General features: G+C 42.5%; 1 protein-coding gene across 1 annotated transcript in view; it reads right to left on the reverse strand.

The window, feature by feature from the left end:
• Positions 1–583: 583 nt before the first annotated feature.
• LOC128705197 (uncharacterized) overlaps positions 584–27,670 on the reverse strand; it is an 82,181-nt gene continuing 55,094 nt past the window's right edge. Inside the window, exons 4-5 of the mRNA XM_070095616.1 lie at positions 12,568–12,805; positions 584–2,401 (exon numbers count right to left, since the gene is read on the reverse strand). Coding sequence (XP_069951717.1) covers positions 2,331–2,401; positions 12,568–12,805 — 309 coding nt within the window. The 3' untranslated portion in view covers positions 584–2,330. The remainder of the gene's footprint in view (positions 2,402–12,567; positions 12,806–27,670) is intronic.

The following is a 27,670-nucleotide window of genomic DNA, read 5'->3' on the forward strand; positions in this document are numbered from 1 at the left end:
TCAAGATACTCCCACTTAACATTCTTGTATCGATTGATACATTTCATACAGAAACAACAATCGTGGTGGTTTTTCGGATCTCTCCACACCACAGACACACCCAAATTTAAACTTTTCCTTTGCCTATTTTTCCACTGTCGTAAGCATTATGCACAAGTTCTGCACACTATACTAGGAGTCCAAGACTCGTCTTGTTCTCCAAGCGTCACTCCAGAATAAGCAAGAAAAGTTTGTTTTACGAAATCTGTGAGTTTTTTTTTTTCTTGTTTTTGGATAGAGTTTTAGCCATAATAGCAAACTTAAGGTTATAATTTTTGTCACGTGGTCGTTGTTGATACAACTTCTTTCGTTAAATATTAAATAATTTAATAATTTTGTCACTACATATCATGCGTTATGACTGAGTTCCCCATTAACTGAGGTTAAGTAGGTAATATTTCACAAAGTTAAGCCTATTCACCAACCCCAAAATACCCGAGTTGCATTCAGATATCTTAGGCTACCAAAATTTTTATTTTTTTGACACTGAATCATCGTGTTTTTTTACACCATGATAACAGAGGATAATCATGAAGTCCAGAAATTTTACAGATAATTATTTTATTGCATTATAGACACTTTCAAAGGAATATAATGAGAAAAATAGTTTGATAAATGATAATCTATTTGCCCAGTTTTTGCATGATGAAGATGAAAGCAGGATAATGAGGCTATCCAAACTCCTGAAGTGATTTTGAAAACCTAATCATGGTGATGGAACATTGTTATTATCATGTTATTTCAATAAATACGTGAAAAAAAATTAGAATGAAAATCTGTAAACAAATCTTTTGAGATGAGAAAAACATGCGCAATTATTAGTAAATAATCGTTTTAATGTAATCCAGAACAACGTGAGTTATATACACAGAATCATACGGTACGTGTCAGAAACTGTATGACTCTCTGGCTGAATTTTATCCAAGTTTTTTCCATAATAAAAAAAATGCTGTAGCAACTTATAGAACTCAATTTGTTATTTTCAGATTGCCCAGGTGTTAAGTTCTGTTTAACATATTCCTATGTTATATTCTTCAATAACTACTCATTCTTTGTATACGTTCGATATATTTTCTTACACGAGTCATCTACACAACTTTGTCATCTGTGTAATTTTGTGATACAGCGTTACTGCAATATTCTGCATGTGTAAGAAGCTTTAGGTTCACTCCAACACTGGAAAGCTCAAGCTCATTTGCATAATACTTTGCACTTCTTAGTACTTTTTACAAAATAATCAATTAAACGTTGCAATATTTGTCTTAGGTTTCATGGTTTAACATATTATTGATAATTAATAGAGTAAACCGGAATACAACGTTATTTTAAGCTCATGGTAGATATAGACCTTTGTACAGTATTCTTTAATCTCGAATTTCAGTATTAATAATATTTGCAACTTCCGGATGACCTGGATTTTCATTATTTACGTTTTTTTTTGGGGGGGGAGGGGTAATATATGTACTATTTCTTCAGCAATTACTTATATTACAAAGCCAGACATAATATTACAAAGCCAGACATAATATTACAAAGCCAGACATAATATTACAAAGCCAGACATAATATTACAAAGCCAGACATAATATTTACATCATACATATACATTCCATTTTACACCAAAATATTCAAACAAGATAAAAGAAAAGGCTTAGTTCAACGTGTATGACATCTGACATCTATGACTTCTGGTGTCTTTTGACGTTTGTAACTTTTGACATCTTGTGGATTCTTGCAGAAAATGCGTGACAAGATCCATGTCAACATAATAACTGTATCCAGTGTTGCATATCTTAATCACATTCCAGGTAGCACCAAAATTCTAACTACTTTTGCAGCTAAAAAAAAAAGTCACCCTGATGACATACGATGAAGACTTAATTAAAATGTGATTAAAAATAAATTATAAATGTCAGTCTGAAGGCCTACAAAATTATTTAAAGTGATGGAACACCAAAATATTTATATAAATAACATAGTTAAAGCAAAAGTTCGCAGATTATTAGTGTCTCCAGCAACAAGACACACTCAGACTTTTTCATCGCTCGCATCTCAAGCTCTAAAAATGCACCAAAACATTTAATATACATCATTAGAGCTTGGCTGTGTGCAGGCGCCACTTATCAGAATTCAGCTCCTGGCAGACGGTGAGCGCGCTCAAGCTGCCGCATGAACCAGCTCCAGAGAATAGTGTCTGAGAGATGACATCAACAGAGAATCAAAATGTCAATGAGAGGATCTCTCAATTGATGGTAGTGGCAGGAATTTCATGAACTGCATGGAAGGATTTCTCAGTGACTCAGACGCAGCAAGACACCCGACGTCATTATGGTTAGGACACTGGACACTCTCCCGGGATAACCTAGAAGAAACAAGAAAAATGTCAAAATTTGACGTATTCGGCAAGTCATTACACATTTATAAATGCATTTTTTTCAACACGTCTCCCACTGAGGTATGTTGACCCAAAAAAGAATCACTCTCACCATCATTAACATATAGTCACTGTCTTTGAAGAGGTACCCAGATACGACAGTTTAGATGTCACTCCAAACAGCCAATACCCCAAACCTTTCCTTTACTTCCCACATCCAGGACTCAAGTCCGACTAACTGGTTTCCCTGAATCCCTTAAAAATATATTACCCTTCTCAAACTCCAAAAGATCGTCAGGTCCCATAAACCATTCGTCTCCATTCACTCCTGTCTAACACGCTCACAAATGCTTGCTGCATGTCCAAGTCCTTTGCACAAAAAATCTCTTTTACCCCTCCCTCCATCCTTCCCTAGGACGACTCCTACATCCTCCAAGTCATCCAATTTTGCTCTATTCTCTCTAAATGACCAAGCTACCTCAATAACCTCACTTCAGCCCTCAGAATATTACTTTTAGTAACTCCATATCTCGTCCTAATTTCCACAGTACGAATATAATATTTGCACCACACATTGCCCTCAGACACGATTTATATATATATATATATATATATATATATATATATATATATATATATATATATATATATATATATGTGTGTGTGTGTGTGTGTGTGTGTGTGTGTGTGTGTGTGTGTGTGTGTGTGTGTGTGTGTGTGTCGTGCCGAATAGGCAGAACTTGCGATCTTGGCTTAAATAGCAACGCTCATCTTGCCATATAGGACAAGCGAAAATTTGTGTATGCAATAATTTCGCCAAAATTATTCTGAACCTAACGAAAAAAATATATTTCACTGTGTTTGTTTAGTATTAAATTATTGTAAACAAATCTAAAATATATTTAGTTGGGTTAAGCTAAAATAAATTGTTCTTGTTATAAAAAGATTAGGTAAGTTTTCTGAGTTTCTTTTGGTGCAAAATTATTTTTTTTTACATTAACATTAATGAAAAATATATATCTTTAAACGTATAAGAGAAAATTTTAGAAAGGACTTAATTTTAAATGAGTTCTTGCTAATTGACCAGTTTTACATATTCGGCACGATATATATATATATATATATATATATATATATATATATATATATATATATATATATATATATATATATATATATATATATATATATATATATATATGTCGTGCCGAATATGTAAAACTGGTCAATTAGCAAGAACTCATTTAAAATTAAGTTCTTTTTCAAATTTTCTCTTATACGTTTAAAGATATATTTTTTTCATTAATGTTGATGTAAAAATTCATAATTTTACACCAAAAGGAACTTAGAAAACTTACCTAACCTTATTATAACAAGCGCAATTTATTTTAGCCTAACCCAACTAAATATATTTTAGATTTGTTTACAATAATTTAATACTAAACAAACACAGTGAAATATATTTTTTTCGTTAGGTTCCGAATGATTTTGGCGAAATTATTGCATACACAAATTTTCACTTGTCCTATATGGCAAGATGAGCGTTGCTATTTAAGCCAAGATGGCAAGTTCTGCCTATTCGGCACGACATATATATATATATATATATATATATATATATATATATATATATATATATATATATATATATATATATATATATATATCATATATATATATATATATATATATATATATATATATATATATATATATATATATATATATATATATATATATATATGGGTCTATGAAAGATGAGATGAATCATAGAATTGATGAGGGGGAAAAGGGTGAGCGGTGCACTTAGGAGTCTGTGGAGACAAAGAACTTTGTCCTTGGAGGCAAAGAGGAGAATGTATGAGAGTATAGTTTTACCAACGCTCTTATATGGGTGTGAAGCATGGGTGATGAATGTTGCAGCGAGGAGAAGGCTGGAGGCAGTGGAGATGTCATGTCTGAGGGCAATGTGTGGTGTGAATATAATGCAGAGAATTCGTAGTTTGAAAGTTAGGAGGAGGTGCTGGATTACCAAAACTGTTGTCCAGAGGGCTGAGGAAGGGTTGTTGAGGTGGTTCGGACATGTAGAGAGAATGGAGCAAAACAGAATGACTTCAAGAGTGTATCAGTATGTAGTGGAAGAAAGGCGGGGTAGGGGTCGGCCTAGGAAAAATTGGAGGGAGGGGGTAAAGGAGGTTTTGTGTGTGAGGGGCTTGGACTTCCTGCAGGCATGCGTGAGTGTGTTCGATAGGAGTGAATGGAGACAAATGGTTTTTAATACTTGACGTGCTGTTGGAGTGTGAGCAAAGTAATATTTATGAAGGGATTCAGGGAAACCGGCAGGTCGGACTTGAGTCCTGGAGATGGGAAGTACAGTGCCTGCACTCTGAAGGAGGGGTGTTAATGTTGCAGTTTAAGAAGTGTAGTGTAAAGCACCCTTCTGGCAAGACAGTGATGGAGTGAATGATGGTGAAAGTTTTTCTTTTTCGGGCCACCCTGCCTTGGTGGGAATCGGCCAGTGTGCTAATAAAAAAAAATAAAAAAATAATAATATATATATCAATAACAACAGTGCAACTAGCCGGGGAACCGAACCCATGTTGTTTTAGCCTACATCATGGTGAGAGAAAATTCACGACGCTCTAACCCACTGGAGCATCCACTCCTCTGAAAATCACGCATCCAGCAGAGCTAGGTGTTGCACCGTGATCCTAGGACATACGATGGTGTGGATGCCTCAGAGTTAATTTCATTCTACTCCCCGTTTGGTGTTCTAGCCTCCACAAGCAGTATATGTAGCATTGTAACTTCGAACGAGTGGTATTTAATCAAAAACAACACTGCGATTAGCCAGGGGATCGAACCCGTGTTGTTTTAGCCTGCCATTGGTGGAGTGAATGATGACGAAAGTTTGTCTTTTTCGGGCCGCCCTGCCTTGGTGGGAGACGGCCGATGTGTTAATAAAAAAACAAATATATATATACATTTAAAAATATATTTTTTCGGTTATGTTAATGTAAAAATTAATAATTTTGTACCAAAAGAACCTTGAAAACTTATTATAACAAGAGCAATTTAGCTTAATTCAACTAAATATATTTTACATAAGTTTACAATAATTTAATAATATACACACACAATGAAATAGATTTTTTTCGTTTGGTTCAGAATAATTTTTGAAAAATTACTGTATACATAAATTTTCGCTTGCCTTATTCGGCAAGAAGGGCGTTGCTATTTAAACCAAAATCGCAAGTTTTACCTATTCGACACGACATACATATATTATTCAAAAATCCCAAACAAGCAATAGAAGATGCAAAACAGCTACGGGGTGAGTTGAATGATAGCTCTGGGTCTTTCGTGTTGCAATCAACACATTGGGATCTTGCAATGTTGTAGAAAAGGGCGGAGGTCCAAGCAAATATGATTACAAGTAACGTCGTTGCTGGAGTGAGGCAGGGAAGATGTAGGCAGACGGCAGGGAAGATGTAGGCAGACGGCAGGGAAGATGTAGGCAGACGGCAGGGAAGATGTAGGCAGACGGCAGGGAAGATGTAGGCAGACGGCAGGGAAGATGTAGGCAGACGGCAGGGAAGATGTAGGCAGACGGCAGGGAAGATGTAGGCAGACGGCAGGGAAGATGTAGGCAGACGGCAGGGAAGATGTAGGCAGACGGCAGGGAAGATGTAGGCAGACGGCAGGGAAGATGTAGGCAGACGGCAGGGAAGATGTAGGCAGACGGCAGGGAAGATGTAGGCAGACGGCAGGGAAGATGTAGGCAGACGGCAGGGAAGATGTAGGCAGACGGCAGGGAAGATGTAGGCAGACGGCAGGGAAGATGTAGGCAGACGGCAGGGAAGATGTAGGCAGACGGCAGGGAAGATGTGGGCAGACGGCAGGGAAGATGTAGGCAGACGGCAGGGAAGATGTAGGCAGACGGCAGGGAAGATGTAGGCAGACGGCAGGGAAGATGTAGGCAGACGGCAGGGAAGATGTAGGCAGACGGCAGGGAAGATGTAGGCAGACGGCAGGGAAGATGTAGGCAGATGGCAGGGAAGATGTAGGCAGACAGGCAGACGGAAGATGTAGGCAGACGGCAGGGAAGATGTAGGCAGACGGCAGGGAAGATGTAGGCAGACGGCAGGGAAGATGTAGGCAGACGGCAGGGAAGATGTAGGCAGACGGCAGGGAAGATGTAGGCAGACGGCAGGGAAGATGTAGGCAGACGGCAGGGAAGATGTAGGCAGACGGCAGGGAAGATGTAGGCAGACGGCAGGGAAGATGTAGGCAGACGGCAGGGAAGATGTAGGCAGACGGCAGGGAAGATGTAGGCAGACGGCAGGGAAGATGTAGGCAGACGGCAGGGAAGATGTAGGCAGACGGCAGGGAAGATGTAGGCAGACGGCAGGGAAGATGTAGGCAGACGGCAAGAAGTGCCTCCAGACATACCAGCACCCTTAGCCAGAAAAATTAAATATTATAGGTTTAGAAAAGCAGTCAGCCCACAAGCACTGATATTGTAATAGTAACCTAAGGAACGTGACATGGCAATTATCAAAAGTTCAGTCAGACTACGCTGTTACCTGGAGGTTACCTGGAGGTTATTCCGGGGATCAACGCCCCCGCGGCCCGGTCCATGACCAGGCCTCCCGATGGATCAGGGCCTGATCAACTAGGCTGTTACTGCTGGCCGCACGCAGTCCAACGTACGAGCCACAACCCGGCTGATCCGGCACTGACTTTAGGTATCTGTCCAGCTCTCTCTTGAAGGCAGCCAGGGGCTTATTGGCAATTCCCCTAATGCTTGATGGGAGGCTGTTGAACAGTTTTGGGCCCCGGACACTTATAGTGTTTTCCCTTAGTGTACCAATGGCGCCCCTATTTTTTATTGGGGGCATTTTGCATCGCCTGCCCAGTCTTTTACTTTCGTAGGGAGTGATTTCTGTGTGCAGATTTGGGACCATTCCTTCCAAGATTTTCCAAGTGTAGATTATGATATATCTCTCCCTCCTGCGTTCCAACGAGTACAAGTCAAGTGCTTCCAAGCGTTCCCAGTAGTTAAGGTGCTTGACAGAACTTATACGTGCAGTAAAGGATCTCTGTACACTCTCTAGATCTGCGATTTCACCTGCTTTGAATGGAGATGTTAATGTACAGCAGTATTCCAGCCTAGAGAGAACAAGTGATTTGAAAAGGATCATCATGGGTTTGGCATCTCTCGTTTTGAAAGTTCTCATTATCCATCCTATCATTTTCTTTGCACGTGCGATCGTGGCACTGTTGTGATCCTTGAAAGTGAGATCCTCAGACATTACTACTCCCAGGTCCCTTACATTATTTTTCCGCTCTATTGTATGGCCGGAGTCAGAAGTATACTCTGTTCTAGTTATTATCTCCTCCAGTTTTCCATAACGGAGTAGTTGGAATTTGTCCTTATTGAACATCATATTGTTTACCGTTGCCCACTGGAAAACTTTGTTTATATCTTCTTGGAGGTAAACCGCGTCCTCAGCAGATGACAGCCTCATGTAGATCCTAGTATCACCCGCAAAGGATGATACGGTGCTGTGGTGTATATCTCTGTTTATGTATGATATGAGGATAAGGAATAAGATGGGGGCGAGTACTGTGCCTTGTGGAACAGAGCTCTTCACTATGGCAGCCTTCGATTTAACTCTGTTGACCACTACTATTTGTGTTCGATTTGTTAGGAAGTTGAAGATCCATCTCCCCACTTTCCCAGTTATTCCTTTAGCACGTATTTTATGGGCTATTACGCCATGATCGCATTTGTCAAATGCTTTTGCAAAGTCTGTGTATATTACATGTGCATTCTGATTTTCTTCAAGTGCATCCAAGGCCATGTCATAGTGATCCAGTAGTTGTGAGAGGCAGGAGCGACCTGCCCTGAACCCATGTTGCCCTGGATTGTGCAGATTTTGTGAATCCAGGTGATTTGCAATCCTGCTTCTTAGCACTCTTTCAAAGATTTTTATGATGTGGGACGTCAGAGCTATTGGTCTATAGTTCTTAGCCAATGCTTTGCTGCCACCTTTATGGAGTGGGGCTATATCCGTTGTTTTAAGTGACTGTGGAATTTCACCCATGTCCAAGCTCCTCCTCCATAGTGTACTTAGGGCACGCGAGAGGGGTTTCTTGCAGTTCTTGATGAAAACAGAGTTCCACGAGTCTGGGCCCGGGGCTGAGTGCATAGGCATGTTGTCAATGGCTTTTTCGAAATCTATAGGAGTTAGGGTAATGTCGGAAATCTGGCATACATTTATGGAGTTTTGAGGCTCATTCATGAAGAAATCATTTGGGTCGTCGATCCTCAGACCGATTAGTGGTTCAATAAACACAGAGTCGTACTGGGATTTCAATATTTCACTCATTTCCTTGTTGTCATCTGTGTAAGTCCCATCCTGTCTGAGTAAGGGCCCGATACTAGATGTGGTATTTGCCTTGTTTTTGGCATATGAAAAGAAATATTTTGAATTTCTTTCAATTTCACTAATAACTTTAAGCTCCTCCTGCCTCTCTTGGTTCCTGTAAGAGTCATTTAGCTTAAGTTCGATAGTTTCCACTTCCCTGGTGAGCGCCTCCTTTCGTGTATCAGATATTCTAGCACTCCTGAGGAGCTCAGTGACTCTTCGTCGTCTTCTGTAGAGGGAGCGTCTTTTTCTCTCCAGTTTACTCCTGCTCTTCTTCTTTCTTAGGGGAATATGCCTAGAACATGCTTCGGCTACCAGGAAGTTGATCCTTTCAAGGCACTGGTTTGGATCCATGTCATTTAAGACATCTTCCCAACATGTTTCGTTTAGGACATGGTTTACCTGGTTCCAGTTGATGTTCTTTTTGTTGAAATTGTATTTTGTGAAGACACCTTCACAGGTACATGCATTCTGCTGTTCAGGACCCCTATGCATGTACGTCTGGACTTCCATTAGATTGTGATCGGAATTAGTTGTTTTTGATATTCTTATGTCTTTTATCAGGTCCTCATTATTTGTGAAGATAAGGTCAAGTGTGTTTTCTAGTCTTGTTGGCTCCACTATCTGCTGGCTTAAGGTGTGTTTTTCGCAGAGACTTAGTAGCTCATGTGTGTGTGACCTTTCATCTGCGCTACCTCCGAGGATTGTTTCAGCTATAACATTATTTGCTACATTCTTCCATTTTGTATGCCTTAGGTTGAAATCACCAAGCAGTAAGATGTTTGGGGATGGAGCTGGAAGGTTTTCCAAACAGTAATCGATTTTCAGTAGCTGTTCCTTGAACTGTTGTGAGGTTGCATCTGGTGGCTTGTATACAACCACAATGACTAGGTTTTGGTTCTCGATCTTTACTGATAGAACTTCAACTACCTCATTTGTGGTGTTCAGCAACTCCGTGCAGATAAGGGACTCTTTGACATACAGGCCAACCCCCCCTTGTTGCCTGTTTTTTCTGTCGCATCTAAAAAGGTTGTAACCACTTATCCATATTTCACTGTCAAAGTGATCTTTTGTGTGAGTCTCTGTGAAGGCTGCAAACATTGCATTAGACTCCACTAGAAGTCCACTGATAAAAGGTATTTTGTTGTTGGTGGATGGCTTAAGGCCCTGTATATTAGCAAATATGAACGAGGTTGTATTCTGTGTTTGTTGGGGGATTTTGGTATTGGCATCAGTAGTTGTAATTCTGGAGGGCCATGGGTGGCCACTGGCTGCGCCTCCAGTCCAACAAGGCTCCAAGGTGGTGGACTATTTTTGTTATTTCCTTCCATTTTCTTTTTTCGTTTCCGGCCACTAAAAAATAACCTGGAGTTGAGTTGTCGTAGCTACTATTGTTTGTCTTGTGGGGTCTGTGCCTCCTGGTCCCTTTTAGATGGTATGCAGGGCACTCGATGTTGTAACACTGCTTCTGGAGGACCGAGGAGTGGCACATTTTTGGGTGAAAGAAAGTACAGGAAGAAGAACGACACACTCCTTTAGACAGGAGGTCGCTACATTTTTTGGGATGGTCAAAGTTGCATGTCCCATTTTTTTCCCCTGTTATTCCATGCTTACAGATGCCACAAGGATAATATTTGCACAAATTCACCTTTGGTTGAGAATTGTTGGGAGGTGTGTTGTCAATTTCTGCAGGTTCTGGGACTGCACTATAATCCTCAGTATCCAAGCCAGGGCCACCCCGTCCTGGATTCCATCTACTTTCCCCAGTAGAGGAAGAAGGAGGAGACTCCTCTCCAACATCTGTACTGTGGGCCACGGTCTTGTGCAATGATGGTTGTATATTTACGGTTTTAGATGGTTGTATATTTACTGTTTTTGTGGTGGTTTGGGTAGTGTCCCTAGGATATATATAAATAACTTTACATACCAAATATAGATATCACTGGCAATTATCTTAAGAGTTTCTTCACCTCTAGAAAATGGGTTCTTTTAAATGGACATATTTAAAGGGAGACATCTGAAGCTTCCGAGGTAGACGCTGGATGTGATATAAATGACTTCACTTACCAAATATAAATAGATCTGGTAACTGTCTTAGAAATTTTCGCACCTCCAAGAAAATGGTACATTTAAAGGAACTTATTTAAAGGGAGAAGCATTTGTAATTTCAAGGAAGACGATTATGATTATTCATCCCACAGGATTCTGAGACAAACGATGATTCAATCATAAGAAAAAACAAGAAAAGTGGCCCTAATTCCTCGTATAAGAGTCCAATTTTTGCTTTGTACAATTATCTTAACTAAAAATAAATCTAATTTGAACAAGCCGTCACTGTTATTGTATAATGGACGCTCATTGCTCATTCTACAATATTCTGTTGAAGCCAAGAGGAGCAAGGGATAATGCCTCTTGCTTACAACCAATTTGCTGGGTTATTGAAAGCTCTAATGTGGCTGAAAACTGCGTTCAACTCTTGTGCAGTATGTATCGAACAACGGTATTTGTTGGGCAGTTGGATGAATTCCGCTACACGCAGGAAACACTGGAAGCTTCTGATATCTACAACCTTGTAGTAAACAATAGATTAACTTCTTTATTTCCCAAGCTGTATTTAATGACAACTAATGCCAGTGGAGAGTGTAGTTTCTCTAAAATAAATCCTCTAAAGAATGTACATAGATCGATAATGGCGCAAGAGCGCCTAAACAGACTAGCTTTCATGACAACTGAAAACGATGTTCTCAATAACTTACAGCTTATTGATGTTTTGGAAAAACTTGTTTCAAAGAAATTACGAAAAGCAAATTTTTGAATTTTAATAATAGTTAGCTATGTAAAAATCAATTTAATATTTCTTTACGTTTTCTTTCTTTAGAAAATATTACTGGAGGCTGGATGAAGATTATGTAGCCTAGGGACCTAATCTTCATCTAACACTGAGTCCAGCCTGCTCCTTAGTCCACCCCACCACCTAGTCTTGCCATTCTTCTAGTCAAGCAACCACCCCAAGTCCAGCCCACATCCCCAGTCCAGCCCATTCTTCAGGACAGTCTTTTCCTCTAGTCTATCCCAACCCATAGTCCAGTCCACCTCCCTTCAATCCAGCTCACCTCTCAGTCCAGCTCAACCCCTCAACATTAGACCAGGCCACCTTCTAGTCCAACCCACCACCTGATCCTGCCAACTTTCTAGTGCAGTCTAGTCTAGTCCAGTTCTGGTCCAAATCACCTCACTAGTACAGCCCACTCCATAACCCAGCCCACCACCTTAGTCCACCATACACCTCAAGACCCGCCTACCAACCCTTTGTCCAACCCTAGCCTAGCATGAGGAAATGGTATGGTGATACCGACAAGATGTGGAGAAAGACACTTATGTACAGTTCAGGACATTTATTAAAGGAAACGTTTCGCCACGAGTGGCTTCTTCAGTCCTAATACCTATTAGGACTGAAGAAGCCACTCGTGGCGAAACGTTTCCTTTAATAAATGTCCTGAACTGTACATAAGTGTCTTTCTCCACACTAGCCTATCATGATCCCCTAGTCCAATCTATCCCCTGTTAATGCAGCCCATTACCCCCTAGCCCAGTCACCACTCCCTCCTACTCCTGCCCACCACCACCTCAGGTCGTCAAACCTAGCATCCTATCCTACCCGTTCAACCCACCATCCACATCGCCCAGTTAACCACCCACCTCCTCCAGCCCACCACTCACCTGGACCAGCGGCCGCCCTGCCCTCCATGATGGAGGCGTGGAAGGGTACATCGGCAAGGACTAAGACCTCGGTACTCTTCAGATAGAGATTAAAGATGGAAGCTGTGCACATGATGGAGACACTGCCCAGCCGTAGTAGTCTGGGTCTTAGTGGAAAGCGCAGACCAAGAGTCGCGGTCTCGAGACCCGTCTCTGGGTCTTCCTTGGTAGGGTAGTGGATCAGCCAGCCCGGGTCCGCCTAGACAAGAATGGGAATGATTAGCCTTTAGATGGAGAGTATGGCAGGGAGAGCATACTATATCACTTAAATTAATGCATAAATTCTTTGCATAATTGTATTTTCGTTGAGAAATAGTCACAATATCGTGGCCCAACTTGGACCATTAAGCAAACAAAACTGGTTAATGGTCCAAGTCAGACCGAAACATCGTTATACAATTAATCTCCTTTATGCAGTTTGTAACTGGATTCTTCTTGTAATGGGACACAATCAAATTTAGCCTATCTTAACCTAACCTACATATCGTAAATCCAGAAATTTGCTTAAAACCGTATGCAACAAATCGACAGAGGAATTAGGAGAGCGAGTTGCAAGGAAGTTGATGTCCAGTTTGACTCAACTAAATGAGATCAACTGAAGAATCAGCTTCCTTGTTGCCACATCTGTAAGTTTCGTCCTGAAGAGCGGCTTTCAAACCTTTCTCGTATAAAATTTAATAAAATGGTGTAGCCTCCATTGCAATAATTATAATTAAAATACTTTATCAGCGGTCATAGGTAGATAATGCAAAGAAAAGCAATACACCATCCACGAGAAAAATCGTACTTAGAATATTATGAAGCTTATGAGGCTAGTTCTCTTGCGTATTAGGAATTTCCATGTACAGAATACAAAAACAAAAAGAATGAAAAGGTACTTTGTTGGTACTTTGTGTTTTGTGCACCTAACAGGCAAGTTTGCATCAAGATATTAAAAAAAAAATAATGTTTATGTAGAGCGTTGACACTGACGCTGGGCAGTAAGAACACAAACCATGTACAACGAACATTCAGAGATTTCAGCTCTACGGACAGGTGCCTCAACCTATGTTCATGCCCATATCTACTCATGCCCATATCTATGTTCATGCCCTTATCTACGCCCATACAGGCCACCTCCACCCATGCTCGCCTCCAAGAAGGCAGCCCACACCGACCTTTACCCTGTCTTCTGACGCTTCTCTTCCCAGCAGTTAACACCACCCTTCACCCCCCTCCTTCCTCTCCCCTCAAAACAGAGATTATTCAAGTCTTTTAAATAAAAGCAAGGAGTCAAAATATGACCTAATAAACTGTGCTAGAATGACTGAAAGAGTGAAATCAAAATAAGAACATAAGACAGGAGGAACACTGCAGTAGGCCTGTTGGCCCATACTAGGCAGGTCCTTCACAAATCCAACCCACTAACAGAATAAACGCTGTAAAGTAAAAGGACACAAGTGCAACTAATGTGACATTTATTGTGGCAACGTTTCGCTCTCCAGGAGCTTTATCAAGCCATTACAAACAATACACGGACACAGAGGGTATATAAAGGCTCAGAGTGAGGTGAATACTAGTGAGGTACCATTTCGATGTTCACTAGTGGTAGTGGTAGTAGTAGTAGTAGTAGTAGTAGTAGTAGTAGTAGTAGTAGTAGTAGTAGTAGTAGTAGTAGTAGTAGTAGTAGTAGTAGTGGTAGTGATAAAAGTAATACAGTATGGTAGAGCAATTAATTCGTACATGAGTATTTGTCCAATAGGTTGGACAAATACAGAGTGGAAAGAGGCAGCTTGTTTCACTGTTCACTCTCTGTAATGTGCTTTGTGTAGTATAACAGGAGAGACTATGTGATGGCAGGGTTTACTCTTTTCAGGAGGATTCTTGCTAAGACTTCGGAGATGGTGAAGCTGCCGTTGTTTTGTTTAATTGTATTTGAAACATCGATCAGTGCTGATTCGAGGCACTTGCGTCTGCGGAAATTAGTTTCTTTGATCACTAATTGGGCGTCTCTGAATTTCATGAGATGATTGGTGGAATTTCGGTGTTGTACACAGGCGTTGTTCAAGTTATCGTTCCTACATGCGTAAATGTGTTCATTGAGGCGGGTGTCGAGGTTTCTTGCTGTTTCACCTACGTAAATCTTGTCACAGCCTCCACAGGGTATAGTGTAAACTCCTGCATTGACTGGTTCGTGGTGCTTGGATTTTATCCTGGTTAGATCCTTTATTGAAGTGCTAGAAGCGATGGCGACTCTGGTGTTAGCTTGTGAAAGTACTTTTGAGACGTTCAGTGCAACCTGGCTGTTGGGAAGAATTATAACTTTGTTGGGAGTGGTGTTGATGCGTGGAGAATTAATGATCTGAAGAGCTCTTTTCTTGCAGTCTTTGATGAAAAAAGAAGGAAAATGTAACTCAGTGAATGTTTGGTGAATGTATGTACAGTCCTCGTCAAGAAACTCAGGACTACAAATTCGGTATGCTCTTAGGAAAAACCCGATGATGATGCCTCTTTTGGTCTTGGTATCTTGACTGGAATAGAAGTGTGTGAGATCATTTTTATTGGTGGGTTTCCGATAAACTTGAAATCTTAGGTTGTTGTCTACTTTGTGAATGAGGACGTCGAGGAAAGGTAGCTTGTCATTGGACTCTTCTTCTAGTGTAAACTGGATCGCCGGTTCAACTGCGTTGAGCCTTGCCTGAAGATCCCGTACATCAAAACGTTTTGGAGTTATTACGAGGACATCGTCCACGTAACGTAACCAAGTGACGCTTGAAGGGATGATGTTGGGGAAGTGTTCGGACTCTAGGTGTTCCATGTATAAGTTGGCTAGGACGGCACTTATGGGGGACCCCATTCCCATGCCGTAGGTTTGTTTGTAGAGCTTGTTATTGAAAGAAAAACAGTTGAAATTAACACAGAGTTCAATCAAGTCAACAAAATCTCCGGGAGGTAGAGGAAGTTTAAGGTCCTGATTGACTTTACGTCGTAGAACCTCGATTGCTTTTTTTTGGTAGGTACTTTTGTGAAGAGGGAAGTCACATCCAAACTGCTTAGTTTCTTGTTACGGATGGAGAGGTTACGGATGCGGTTGAGAAGGTCGCCTGAGTGTTTAAGATGAGCGGGGCTGATGGTCCCCAGAAGGCAGGAAAGATGTTTGGCAAGAACTCCGGCTAGTTTGTGTGGAGCACTGCCTATCCCTGACGTGATAGGTCTGAGAGGAATATTGTGTTTATGGGTCTTGGGTAAACCATACATGTGTGCTGGTTTAGGGTTGCTTGGTAACAAGTACAGAAGTTTCTTCCCTTCTCTATGAGTATGAGTATTTGTCTGGTTTTGTATAGAAAATCTTTGGTGAGCGTCTCCCACTGTTGAGTGCTGATGGGTTCGTATGTAGATTGATCATTCAAAAGGTTGTAATAAAGTTGGTAGAATTACCGACACTATGTAAAGTAAAAGGACACAAGTGCAACTAATGTGACATTTTATTGTGGCAACGTTTCGCTCTCCAGGAGCTTTATCAAGCCATTACAAACAATACATGGACACAGTCTGATCCTATATATACCCTCTGTGTCCATGTATTGTTTGTAATGGCTTGATAAAGCTCCTGGAGAGCGAAACGTTGCCACAATAAAATGTCACATTAGTTGCACTTGTGTCCTTTTACTTTACATTCAAAAGGTCCATCATTTTAGTGTTGTAGTGGTATAAACCTTGGTAATAAATACCGACAAGTTGGTTTAGAAAGACACGTAAGCAAACACTATAACATATTTATTAGAAAACGTTTCGGTCCTGGGACCTTGATCACTTCTAACATTCAGAGGTAGAAAGACATTATATATATAGGCGGAGAGTGAGATGTGACGCACGTGACCTGAGGAATGTCATAAGAACATAAGAATGGAGGAACACTGTAGAAGGCCTACTGGCCCATGCGAGGCAGGTCCTTATCAAGAGAGGAGTCCTCATTGGCTTCTTCTTGAGAGCTCTTCGCATCTCCAGCCCTTGTTTTCTAGAAGAAGAATGCACTTACATAACACAAGCCTTTACCCGTCTTCAGTTCCCATCTTTCTTCATCCGAGATTGCAGACTCAAGGCACAAGCTATCCTCAACAAACCGCCCATGGAACAGCCTCCTAAACAGTTCATAGTACTCCCATGTGGCGATGTTGCCACGAATACTCGCCGGGCACTTGCTATGAGTAACATCAACGTTTCCACCATAAACACATCATCTATCAAAGACCTCACTACTAAACGCAGCCCCACACCTCTAACTTCTACAGCAGGCGTCTACACTATCCCCTGTGGGTTCTGTCCCAAGAAATATGTAGGCGAGACAGGCAGAGATCTTGCAGTCCGCCTGAATGAGCATCGAAATGCCTCTAACAGAGACGATGTAAGGTACGCCTGTGTCCTCCACAGAGACTCCACGGGGCATTTGATGAACTGGAACGAGGCACAACTCGTTCTCACCGAACCAGACCTCAGACGCCGACGGTGCCTAGAAGCCTCACTAATCACCGTCACCGACACTATAGAACGCAACACTGGAAACTACAAAATTTCAAAAACATTGGCATACATGATACTTAAGCAGCACCAACCCAACAACACAGGAGTCACATGATTTCATCGTCTACCCCTCCTCATCATAGGCAGAGGTTGTTTTGATAAGGACCTGCCTCGCATGGGCCAGTAGGCCTTCTACAGTGTTCCTCCATTCTTATGTTCTTATGACATTCCTCAGGTCACGTGCGTCACATCTCACTCTCCGCCTATATATATAATGTCTTTCTACCTCTGTATGTTAGAAGTGATCAAGGTCCCAGGACCGAAACGTTTTCTAATAAATATGTTATAGTGTTTGCTTACGTGTCTTTCTAAACCAGTGTTGTAGTCACTGGTGTTGAGTATGACGACTCCACCTCCTTTGTCGGCGGTGGTGACGATAATGTTGGGGTCGTTGGCGAGGTCCTTAAGGGCAGTGATGTATCGTCTAGGAAGATTAGAAGAAGAAGGTTCACATAAAGCTGCATTGAGAAGGCCCTGTATGTAACCCTTCTGGAAGTTGCTGTCACTGTGTCTATGGTTCCTGGTAACTAGATTGAGTTGATAGTTAGGTTTGCGTATGTTGGTGGTAAATTTGAGTCCCAGACTCAGTGCTTGTTTTTCGTAGTTGGTTAAGGTGCGTGACGATAAGTTGTTTATCAGGGATTTGCGTCCCATTCCCTTCCATCGACTGTTAGTGCAGAGGTACTGAAGTTTGCGATTGAGTTTGATCTTCTATTGGAGGTTAGCTGTGGTTACTGTGCTGAGAATATGCTCAGCAGTGTGTTAGTCAATCTGAAGATTGGCCCTCATATTCCTTGCAGGAGTTTACACTATACCCTGTGGAGGCTGTGACAAGATTTACGTAGGTGAAACAGCAAGAAACCTCGACACCCGCCTCAATGAACACATTTACGCATGTAGGAACGATAACTTGAACAACGCCTGTGTACAACACCGAAATTCCACCAATCATCTCATGAAATTCAGAGACGCCCAATTAGTGATCAAAGAAACTAATTTCCCCAGACGAAAGTGCCTCGAATCAGCACTGATCGCTGTTTCAAATACAATTAAACAAAACAACGGCAGCTTCACCATCTCCGAAGTCTTAGCAAGAATCCTCCTGAAAACAGTAAACCCTGCCATCACATAGTCTCTCCTGTTATACTTCACAAAGCACATTACAGAGAGTGAACAGTGAAACAAGCTGCCTCTTTCCACTCTGTATTTGTCCAACCTATTTTTATGTTACCCAAGTAATAGCTTTTATATCCTTTTACTCATGTACGAATTAATTGCTCTACCATATTGTATTACTTTTGTCACTACCACTACTACTACTACTACTACTACTACTACTACCACTACCACTAGTGAACATCGAAATGGTACCTCACTAGTGTTGCACCTCTCTGAGCCTTTATATACCCTCTGTGTCCATGTATTGTTTGTAATGGCTTGATAAAGCTCCTGGAGAGCGAAACGTTGCCACAATAAATGTCACATTAGTTGCACTTGTGTCCTTTTACTTTACATATTGTCGGTAATTCTACCAACTTTATTAGAATAAACGCTATCCAAGCAATTAGCTTTGATATTTCTATTTACTCAGGTGCAGGTCCCACTCAGATCCAACCCCTCTCACTTAGAGAGACTGTTAACACTAAAGGAGAGGGATATAAACCAAACTGTGTGGACGATATTCTTATCCAACATCATTTGTAATTATGGGTTAGCGCTTAACCTGTAGGAACCACAAAGCACCTGGGAAAAATGGGAGGTAACCAGATTTGCTACGAGTAAAAAAAGGACAGATCTATTTCCATAGACAATGAGCATTTAACTTTTTATAAAAATACCTTCAGTAAGGAACAAGCCATTGTGAAGAAATACTGACTTGTATCAAAGTTATGACAAATATTTCACAACTTCTTAAATAATGATAAACAATGTAATACAGCAACGATGAGTACTAGCAATTATATACAGTGTAATACAGTAACGATGAGTACTAGCAATTATATACAGTGTAATACAGCAACGATGAGTACTAGCAATTATATAGTGTAATACAGTAACGATACAGTAATGATGAACGAAGTATTACAGTAATAAACAGACTACTGTGTCCAGAAACTCAATGCTCACATAATTACACACACTTAATAGAGTTTTAGTAGATTACTACTCAGTTACATTAATTTTTAAAGGGGTGGACCGGTAAGCCGGCGGAAGTCCTCTGCCAAGAGTGGCAGGTCATGGAAATAAATGGTATAAAATACCGACACAATGAAAATATAAACACATATGCAGTATAATGTGATCCTTTATTGGCAACGTTTTTCCTACACAGTGGGATTTATCAAGTCACAAAGAGATCTGTTTGTGACTTGATAAAGCCCACTGTGTGGGGGAAACGTAGTCAATAAAGGATCACATTATACTGCATATGTGTTTATATTTCAGTGTTCTATGTTCTTATGTTGGATAGCGATGAAGAAGTTTCTTGACCCAGCCTCCGCCTGCTTCACGTCACCTCACTACAGTATATAAGCCACGTCTACGGCCCTTTGCTGTACATTCTACAAGACTGATGGACTGAACACATCGACTCCAGGATGAGGGACTGATTACGTCATACTCCTCCTCTCCTTACGCCTTCCTCTTTGTATTGGACTGATGAAGCCACTGTGTGGCGAAACGTTTCCTGAATAAAGATTCCCATATGCTGCATAAGTGTCTCAATCTTCAACTTGCCGGTTTTTCAAACCATTCATCACAAGGGATTATGTATACCCCTGCAGAGGATGGAGGTGATGTCCTTGATGGTCGTGGTTGTGGAGGTAGATACTTGGAATGATGTGATGAATGGTTTGAAAAACCGACAAGTTGAAGATTGAGACACTTATGCAGCATATGGGAATCTTTATTCAGGAAACGTTTCGCCACACAGTGGCTTCATCAGTCCAATACAAAGAGGAAGGCGTAAGGAGAGGAGGAGTATGACGTAATCAGTCCCTCATCCTGGAGTCGATGTGTTCAGTCCATCAGTCTTGTAGAATGTACAGCATAGGGCCGTAGACGTGGCTTATATACTGTAGTGAGGTGAGGTGAAGCAGGCGGAGGCTGGGTCATAGTGGTACCATCCACTAGTCGAAGTAGGTCTTCGTCCAAAGGTTGAACAAGTGTTGAAGAATTCTTTGTAACAAGATCCCATGATGCTACAGTGTTTGACAGTTGTGATGAATGGTTTGAAAAACCGACAAGTTGAAGATTGAGACACTTATGCAGCATATGGGAATCTTTATTCAGGAAACGTTTCGCCACACAGTGGCTTCATCAGTCCAATACAAAGAGGAAGGCGTAAGGAGAGGAGGAGTATGAGGTAATCAGTCCCTCAGCCTGGAGTCGATGTGTTCAGTCCATCAGTCTTGTAGAATGTACAGCATAGGTATGTATGTATAATGTTCGCCAAGACCGTAGTCCTGGCACGGGTCTCAATCTTGCGATGACCCGTCTCTGGCTCCCGAGGGAGAAAGGTTTCTACAATGATGCGACATATGCTGTTCAAGCACTCTTCTGGTCAGTTCAACTGGTGCATCTCATAAGCGACAACACCGTATGTACTCCTAACTATGGACACTAGCGAGGAGGAGGATATGTCGTTATCACAGGTAACAGCTTGTCTGGTTCGTTGACTCCATGGTACACTAGTGTGGCCGCAGTCATCTCTGGGTCCTCTTCAGGAGGGAATATCACTCCTAGTTGCCTGCGGAGTGTCTCAGTAACTTCGCACTCCAGAAGATAGTGTGTTAAGGGCCGCTGGACAACGTGCTGACAGTACTGGCACATCTCCTCAGCCTTGTCTACCATCATCTTGGCTGTGGGAAAGCCCAAACGAAGCCGATGGATGGCGGTACACTGCGCTCTGGACCAGCTTCTATCATATGGAGGGGGTTCTCCCTGAGTCGCTGCTCGGTACCACTGTTGAGATGGGGTATCACCTAAGACCTCCCCCATAAGTTTCATGGCTCTGGCAGCCACCAGTTTGGTCTGTCGTAGGCTGATTGGGACAGTAATCCCAACATGTGGATAGTCTGTTGCTGCCTTGGCTGCATCATCTGCCGCCTCATTTCCCCGGATGCCAGCATGGCTGGGAATCCAGTTCAATGTCGATCTGTTACCCTGAACTTCTAAGGCTGTCATTATGCTCAGGATCGATGTGATGAGGTGAACATTGTCCTGTGGTTGAGGATGGGAGAGGGCATTGATTGCAGAGGTTGAATCAACATGTATGACAGGTCGGAATCGATGTCGTAGGGCATGTGACAATGCCTGCTGAATCGCCACCAGCTCAGCTTGAAGGATCGTGCAGTGGTCAGGGAGTCGCCAGCCTTGTGTGTGACCATTGTGGTACAGTCCAGCTGCTGCTCTCTTCCTGTCAGGGTCGACAGAACCATCTGTGAAATACACTGCACATGTGCCTCCCTCTGCCAGTGCCATGCTTGTCTCAGCATGATTGCTGAGGGTGTCTTGACTGCAGAGACGCTTAGAGATGGGTAGCTGCATGATGCAAACATCGGCTGGATCTGGGAGCCATGGAGGTGGTGGATGGTACCCAACAACAGGAAGGTCACAACTCTTCTCAAGGAGTAGTTGTATAGGCAGCAGCTTCCGCCCAGCAGCACAAAACGAACGAATCCAGGAGTAGTCCGTGAAGAGTGTGGGATCTTGTGCCATGGTTGTCAATATCCGTCTCCTTAGTGGGGTACCTTGCTGCCTGTGCAGAATCGTGGCTACTTTGCAGGCGTTTATGTATCTTACTCTGTCAGCCAAGGAAGGAAGCCGGGCCTCAGATCTAAGACACTGTGTTGGTCCAGATGGGGGCCCCAAGCATAGTTCTTATCGCCTGATTTTGTATGACCTCCACCCTTTGCCTGCTCTGCGGGAAGAGATGAGCTAACGCCGGTGCACCGTAGTCAATGAGCGAGCGTATAGCTTGTATATAGTACAAGCGAAGTACATCTTTGCCTGCCCCTGCACGGTGCCTCGTCATGGCTCTCATGGCGTTGAGTCTGAGTAGAGTACGTGACCTGACATACTCGGCCTGTTTCTGAAAGGTCAGCTTTTTATCAATGTAGATTCCCAAGTACAGGTAGGAGCCTGTCCACTCAAGTTCTATATCCTGAATACGTAATCTATTCACAGGATCTGGTCCCTTGAACATCATTGCAAGAGATTTCTCGGCCGAGATCTTGAGGCCTAGTTCCTTGCAAGACTGCGTAATTAGGTCCAAAGCTCTCTGAGCCTGTCGTTCTAAATTGCCTTTCCCATTCACTACTAGTGCAAGATCATCAGCATAGCTGAGGAGCTGTGTACCACTATGAAAGGGAAGGCTCACAAGTTCCTGCATAAGGATGTTAAACAGGGTAGGACTGAGCACACCTCCTTGTGGCGTACCGTTTTCCAGGGATTTGAAGGAAGAGTAGTGTCCCTGAAAGCTGACAAAGGCCTGCCTGCCCCTAAGGTAGGACTCTATCCAGGCCAGGAGGCGTCCTTTGATTCCCTTCCGAGCTAGTATCGCCAGAATTGCTGTGGAGCTGGCTAGCTCAAATGCCTTTTCAAGGTCGAGGTAGACGACAATACTAGATTTTTTGTTACTATCAGCAATCTGGCTTAGTAGAGTGGTTATGCACTCTGCTGTTCCCACTCCTTTGGTGAAGCCAAATATGTGATGATGAGAGGGTCCAAGTTTCCGTAGGAGGCGGTTTAACACCATCCTCTCAGCAGTCTTGGCTAAGCAGCTGGTCAGCGATATGGGTCTCATACTGCCTGCGTCCTTGGGCTTTGGAATGGGTACGATGGTAGCTTTCTTCCAAGCTGCTGGGAGTGTCCTGGCCCTCCACGACTTGTTAATGACGTCTAGTATGGCCTCCCATCCACTCTGCCCAGCCCGTGCAATCATGGAGTATGTAACACCATCAATGCCTGGGGCAGTGTCACCTGTGTTCTTAATGGCACGTCGGAGTTCCAAGTCCGTGAGGTCTTCATCAGTCACATCTTGCGACTCACATTCAGCTTGTATCGTTAGCTGGCGCTGTGGCAGAAGATCCATCTGTATATTCCGGATGTCCTGTGGGAGCTGAGTGGAGGTTCCTCTGGAAGCATAGGGCCGTAGTGAGGTGAGGTGAATCAGGCGGAGGCGGGGTCATAGTGGTACCATCCACTAGTCGAAGTAGGTCTTCGTCCAAAGGTTGAACAAGTGTTGAAGAATTCTTTGTAACAAGATCCCATGATGCTACAGTGTCTGACAGTTGTGATGAATGGTTTGAAAAACTGACAAGTTGAAGATTGAGACACTTATGCAGCATATGGGAATCTTTATTCAGGAAACGTTTCGCCACACAGTGGCTTCATCAGTCCAATACAAAGAGGAAGGCGTAAGGAGAGGAGGAGTATGAGGTAATCAGTCCCTCAGCCTGGAGTCGATGTGTTCAGTCCATCAGTCTTGTAGAAAGTACAGCAAAGGGCCGTAGACGTGGCTTATATACTGTAGTGAGGTGAGGTGAAGCAGGCGGAGGCGGGGTCATAGTGGTACCATCCACTAGTCGAAGTAGGTCTTCGTCCAAAGGTTGAACAAGTGTTGAAGAATTCTTTGTAACAAGATCCCATGATGCTACAGTGTCTGACAGTTGTGATGAATGGTTTGAAAAACTGACAAGTTGAAGATTGAGACACTTATGCAGCATATGGGAATCTTTATTCAGGAAACGTTTCGCCACACAGTGGCTTCATCAGTCCAATACAAAGAGGAAGGCGGAAATAAATGGTATAAAATACCGACACAATGGAAATATAAACACATATGCAGTATAATGTGATCCTTTATTGACTACGTTTCTCCCACACAGTGGGCATTTTCAAGTCACAAACAGATCTACCTGGGGTGGAAGGGACGCGAGTATTTATAGTCAGGTTCAGAAGGCTGAGGTCAGGTGGAGAATGCTGCATCTGATGATGTACCGAGTGGGGTTATAGAGTCTAAAATCTTGGGTAGCTTGGAAATGAGATTGGATAAGTTTGTGAGCAGACCTTCTACAGTGTTCTTCCATTCCTGTGTTCTTATGTTGGATAGCTATGAAGAAGTTTCTTGGCAAGTGGTTCAGCTATGTTATAGAAGCCACTATTCTGGTTGAAGTTGTCGGATATAGAAATAAGTGATGATTCCAGGATTCTTCGGTATTGGGTGTTGTCTTCTGTGGCGATAAGTCTTGAGTTTCTGTAGTTTATCAAGTGGTTGTGTGAATTACGATGTTGTACACAGGCATTCCTTATGTCGTCAGACCTGCTTGCGTATTGGTGTTCTGAAATACGTGTTTGGAGGTCCCTTGATGTTTCGCCCACGTATAACTTGTTGCAGTCATTACAAGGGATTATGTATACTCCTGCAGAGGGTGGAAGCTTGTCCTGTCTATCACTGGTAATGTCCTTGATGGTCGTGGTTGTGGAGGTAGATACTTGGAATGAGGTATTGGAAAAGATGTTGGAAACGTGTTTGGCAATGGAGTTGGTAGGGAGGACTATGTATCTCTTCTCGTCAGTGTCTTCTCTGGGTGTGTTATTAGGTAAGACACATATACAACAGTTAGACATCTTTATTTCGAAACGTTTCGCCTACACAGTAGGCTTCTTCAGTCGAGTACGGAAGAGTTGAAAGAAGTAGAAGAGACTTGAAGACGATGTAATCAGTCCATCACCCTTAAAGTTTTGGGTGTGTTGAAGATGTTTAATGCCCGTCGTCTGCAGTCTCTGATGAAGTGATGAGGATAGTGGAGTTTAGAAAATACTTGTTCAATTATCGTGCATTCTTCTTCAAGAAACTCATTGCTGCAGATTCTGAGTGCACGCAGGAAGAAGCCTATAATTACACCACGTTTGGTTTTGGTGTCGTGGTGAGAGTAAAAGTGGCGAAGATCGTTTTGGTTGGTGGGTTTTCGATAGACTTTAAAACGAAGTTCGTGGTCAGCTTTGCAGAGCAGAACATCAAGGAAAGGAAGAGTGTTGTCGACTTCTTCTTCAAGTGTGAACTGGATTGAAGGCTCGACCTGGTTGAGCTTGTCTTGGAGAGCTTGAACATTGAAGCGTTTAGGAGTTATGAGGAGAATGTCGTCAACATAACGGAGCCAGGTGACAGACGAAGGAATAATGGTGGAGAAACGTTCGGCTTCTAGATGTTCCATGTATAGGTTCGCCAGGACCGCACTGAGTGGCGAACCCATGGGTAGTCCAAAAGTCTGCTGAAAGAGGTGATTTTCGAAAGAGAAACAAGTAAAGCCAACACATAGTTCAACAAGGTCGATGAAACGTGGTGTAATTATAGGCTTCTTCCTGCGTGCACTCAGAATCTGCAGTAATGAGTTTCTTGAAGAAGAATGCACGATAATTGAACAAGTATTTTCTAAACTCCACTATCCTCGTCACTTCATCAGAGACTGCAGACGACGGGCATTAAACATCTTCAACACACCCAGAGAAGACACTGCCGAGAAGAGATACATAGTCCTCCCTACCAACTCCATTGCCAAACACGTTTCCAACATCTTTTCCAATACCTCATTCCAAGTATCTACCTCCACAACCACGACCATCAAGGACATTACCAGTGATAGACAGGACAAGCTTCCACCCTCTGCAGGAGTATACATAATACCTTGTTATGACTGCAACAAGTTATACGTAGGCGAAACATCAAGGGACCTCCAAACACGTATTTCAGAACACCAATACGCAAGCAGGTCTGATGACACAAGGAATGCCTGTGTACAACATCGTAATTCACACAACCACTTGATAAACTACAGAAACTCAAGACTTATCGCCACAGAAGACAACACCCAATACCGAAGAATCCTGGAATCATCACTTATTTCTACGTCCGACAACTTCAACCAGAATAGTGGCTTCTATAACATAGCTGAACCACTTGCCAAGAAACTTCTTCATCGCTATCCAACATAAGAACACCGGAATGGAAGAATACTGTAGAAGGTCTGCTCACAAACTTATCCAATCTCATTTCCAAGCTACCCAAGATTTTAGACTCTATAACCCCACTCGGTACATCATCAGATGCAGCATTCTCCACCTGACCTCAGCCTTCTGAACCTGACTATAAATACTCGCGTCCCTTCCAGCCCAGGTAGATCTGTTTGTGACTTGAAAAACCCACTGTGTGGGCGAAACGTAGTCAATAAAGGATCACTTTATACTGCATATGTGTTTATATTTCCATTGTGTCGGTATTTTATACCATTTATTTCCATCGTGTCAAACACTGCAGTAGAAATGGATCCTTCACATAGAGAATACCTGGACCTTCTTCTAAAAGCTTACTCCGCAACAGACACAATTTTCTTCGTGATTGCATCCAAGAAATGGTCTTACCAAGATCTACTCCTCCTCAAATTGCCAACATCAAACCACCTTTCTCCGCTACAGCTCGGACGTACCTTGAAGAGTGTGCAGATGACTTGAACAATGCTACAAAGGAAGCTTTTCTCCAAGCCAGAACACTAGGCACAACACTCCGAGACAACATGAACAGACGCACCGCCGAAATCATTCGCAGCAGAGTTACCACAGCGAATGTTCAACAGAAGATCAGACTTACTAGGAAACTACAAACACTCTGCGATAATAGTAATTGGAAAAGTTTAGGAAGACCTGAAATTATTCAAAATCTTTCATCTCGTCCACTGTCAACCACAGAAACTGAAGCCCTCAGTTTAGGCCTCAAATTCGCAACAGGAATTACGAAACCAAAACAAGACCTCAATTTCATCGCCAAAAACTACAGACACAGTGACTCCGACTTCCAAAAAGGCTATCTTCAAGGCATCATCTCAGCAGCCATCTCAACACGCAGCTCCCCAGTCATACCTCGACGTTACATCAATGCACTCAAAGGTTTAGCAGAAGACACGACCATCAGGGTCACCACCGCTGATAAAGGAGGTGGTGTTGTTATCATGAACACTGACGATTACAGGAACAAAATGCTCAATCTACTTAATGACCCAGATACCTACAAACCTCTCACAACTAACCAAGTGGACAACCTTAATAAAACTTTTCTTCAAAGGACTCGCCGCATTCTGAGGGGCTCAGAACAAGGGAAGAAACTTCTGCACACCATGCCCAGCAACCCCAGACCTGCCAGAATGTACGGCCTGCCAAAAACTCACAAGCCTGGTATCCCACTGAGGCCCATATCCTCGGGAATAGGCAGTGCTCCCCACCAGCTCTCAGGAATTCTCGCAAAACACCTCTCTAAACTCTTGGGCACTATCAGTCCAGCACATCTCAAACACTCAGGTGATCTTCTCAATCGAATTCGAAACATCAACATCAGGAACAAGAAACTTTCCAGCCTTGACGTGACTTCCTTATTCACAAAAGTACCTACTACACAAGCCATCGATCTCTTGCGCAGGAAAATTGACGATTCACTTGATCTTCATATTCC

The sequence above is a fragment of the Cherax quadricarinatus genome, chromosome 50 (genome assembly GCF_038502225.1).
Source record: "Cherax quadricarinatus isolate ZL_2023a chromosome 50, ASM3850222v1, whole genome shotgun sequence".
In the NCBI taxonomy this organism is placed as follows: domain Eukaryota; kingdom Metazoa; phylum Arthropoda; class Malacostraca; order Decapoda; family Parastacidae; genus Cherax; species Cherax quadricarinatus.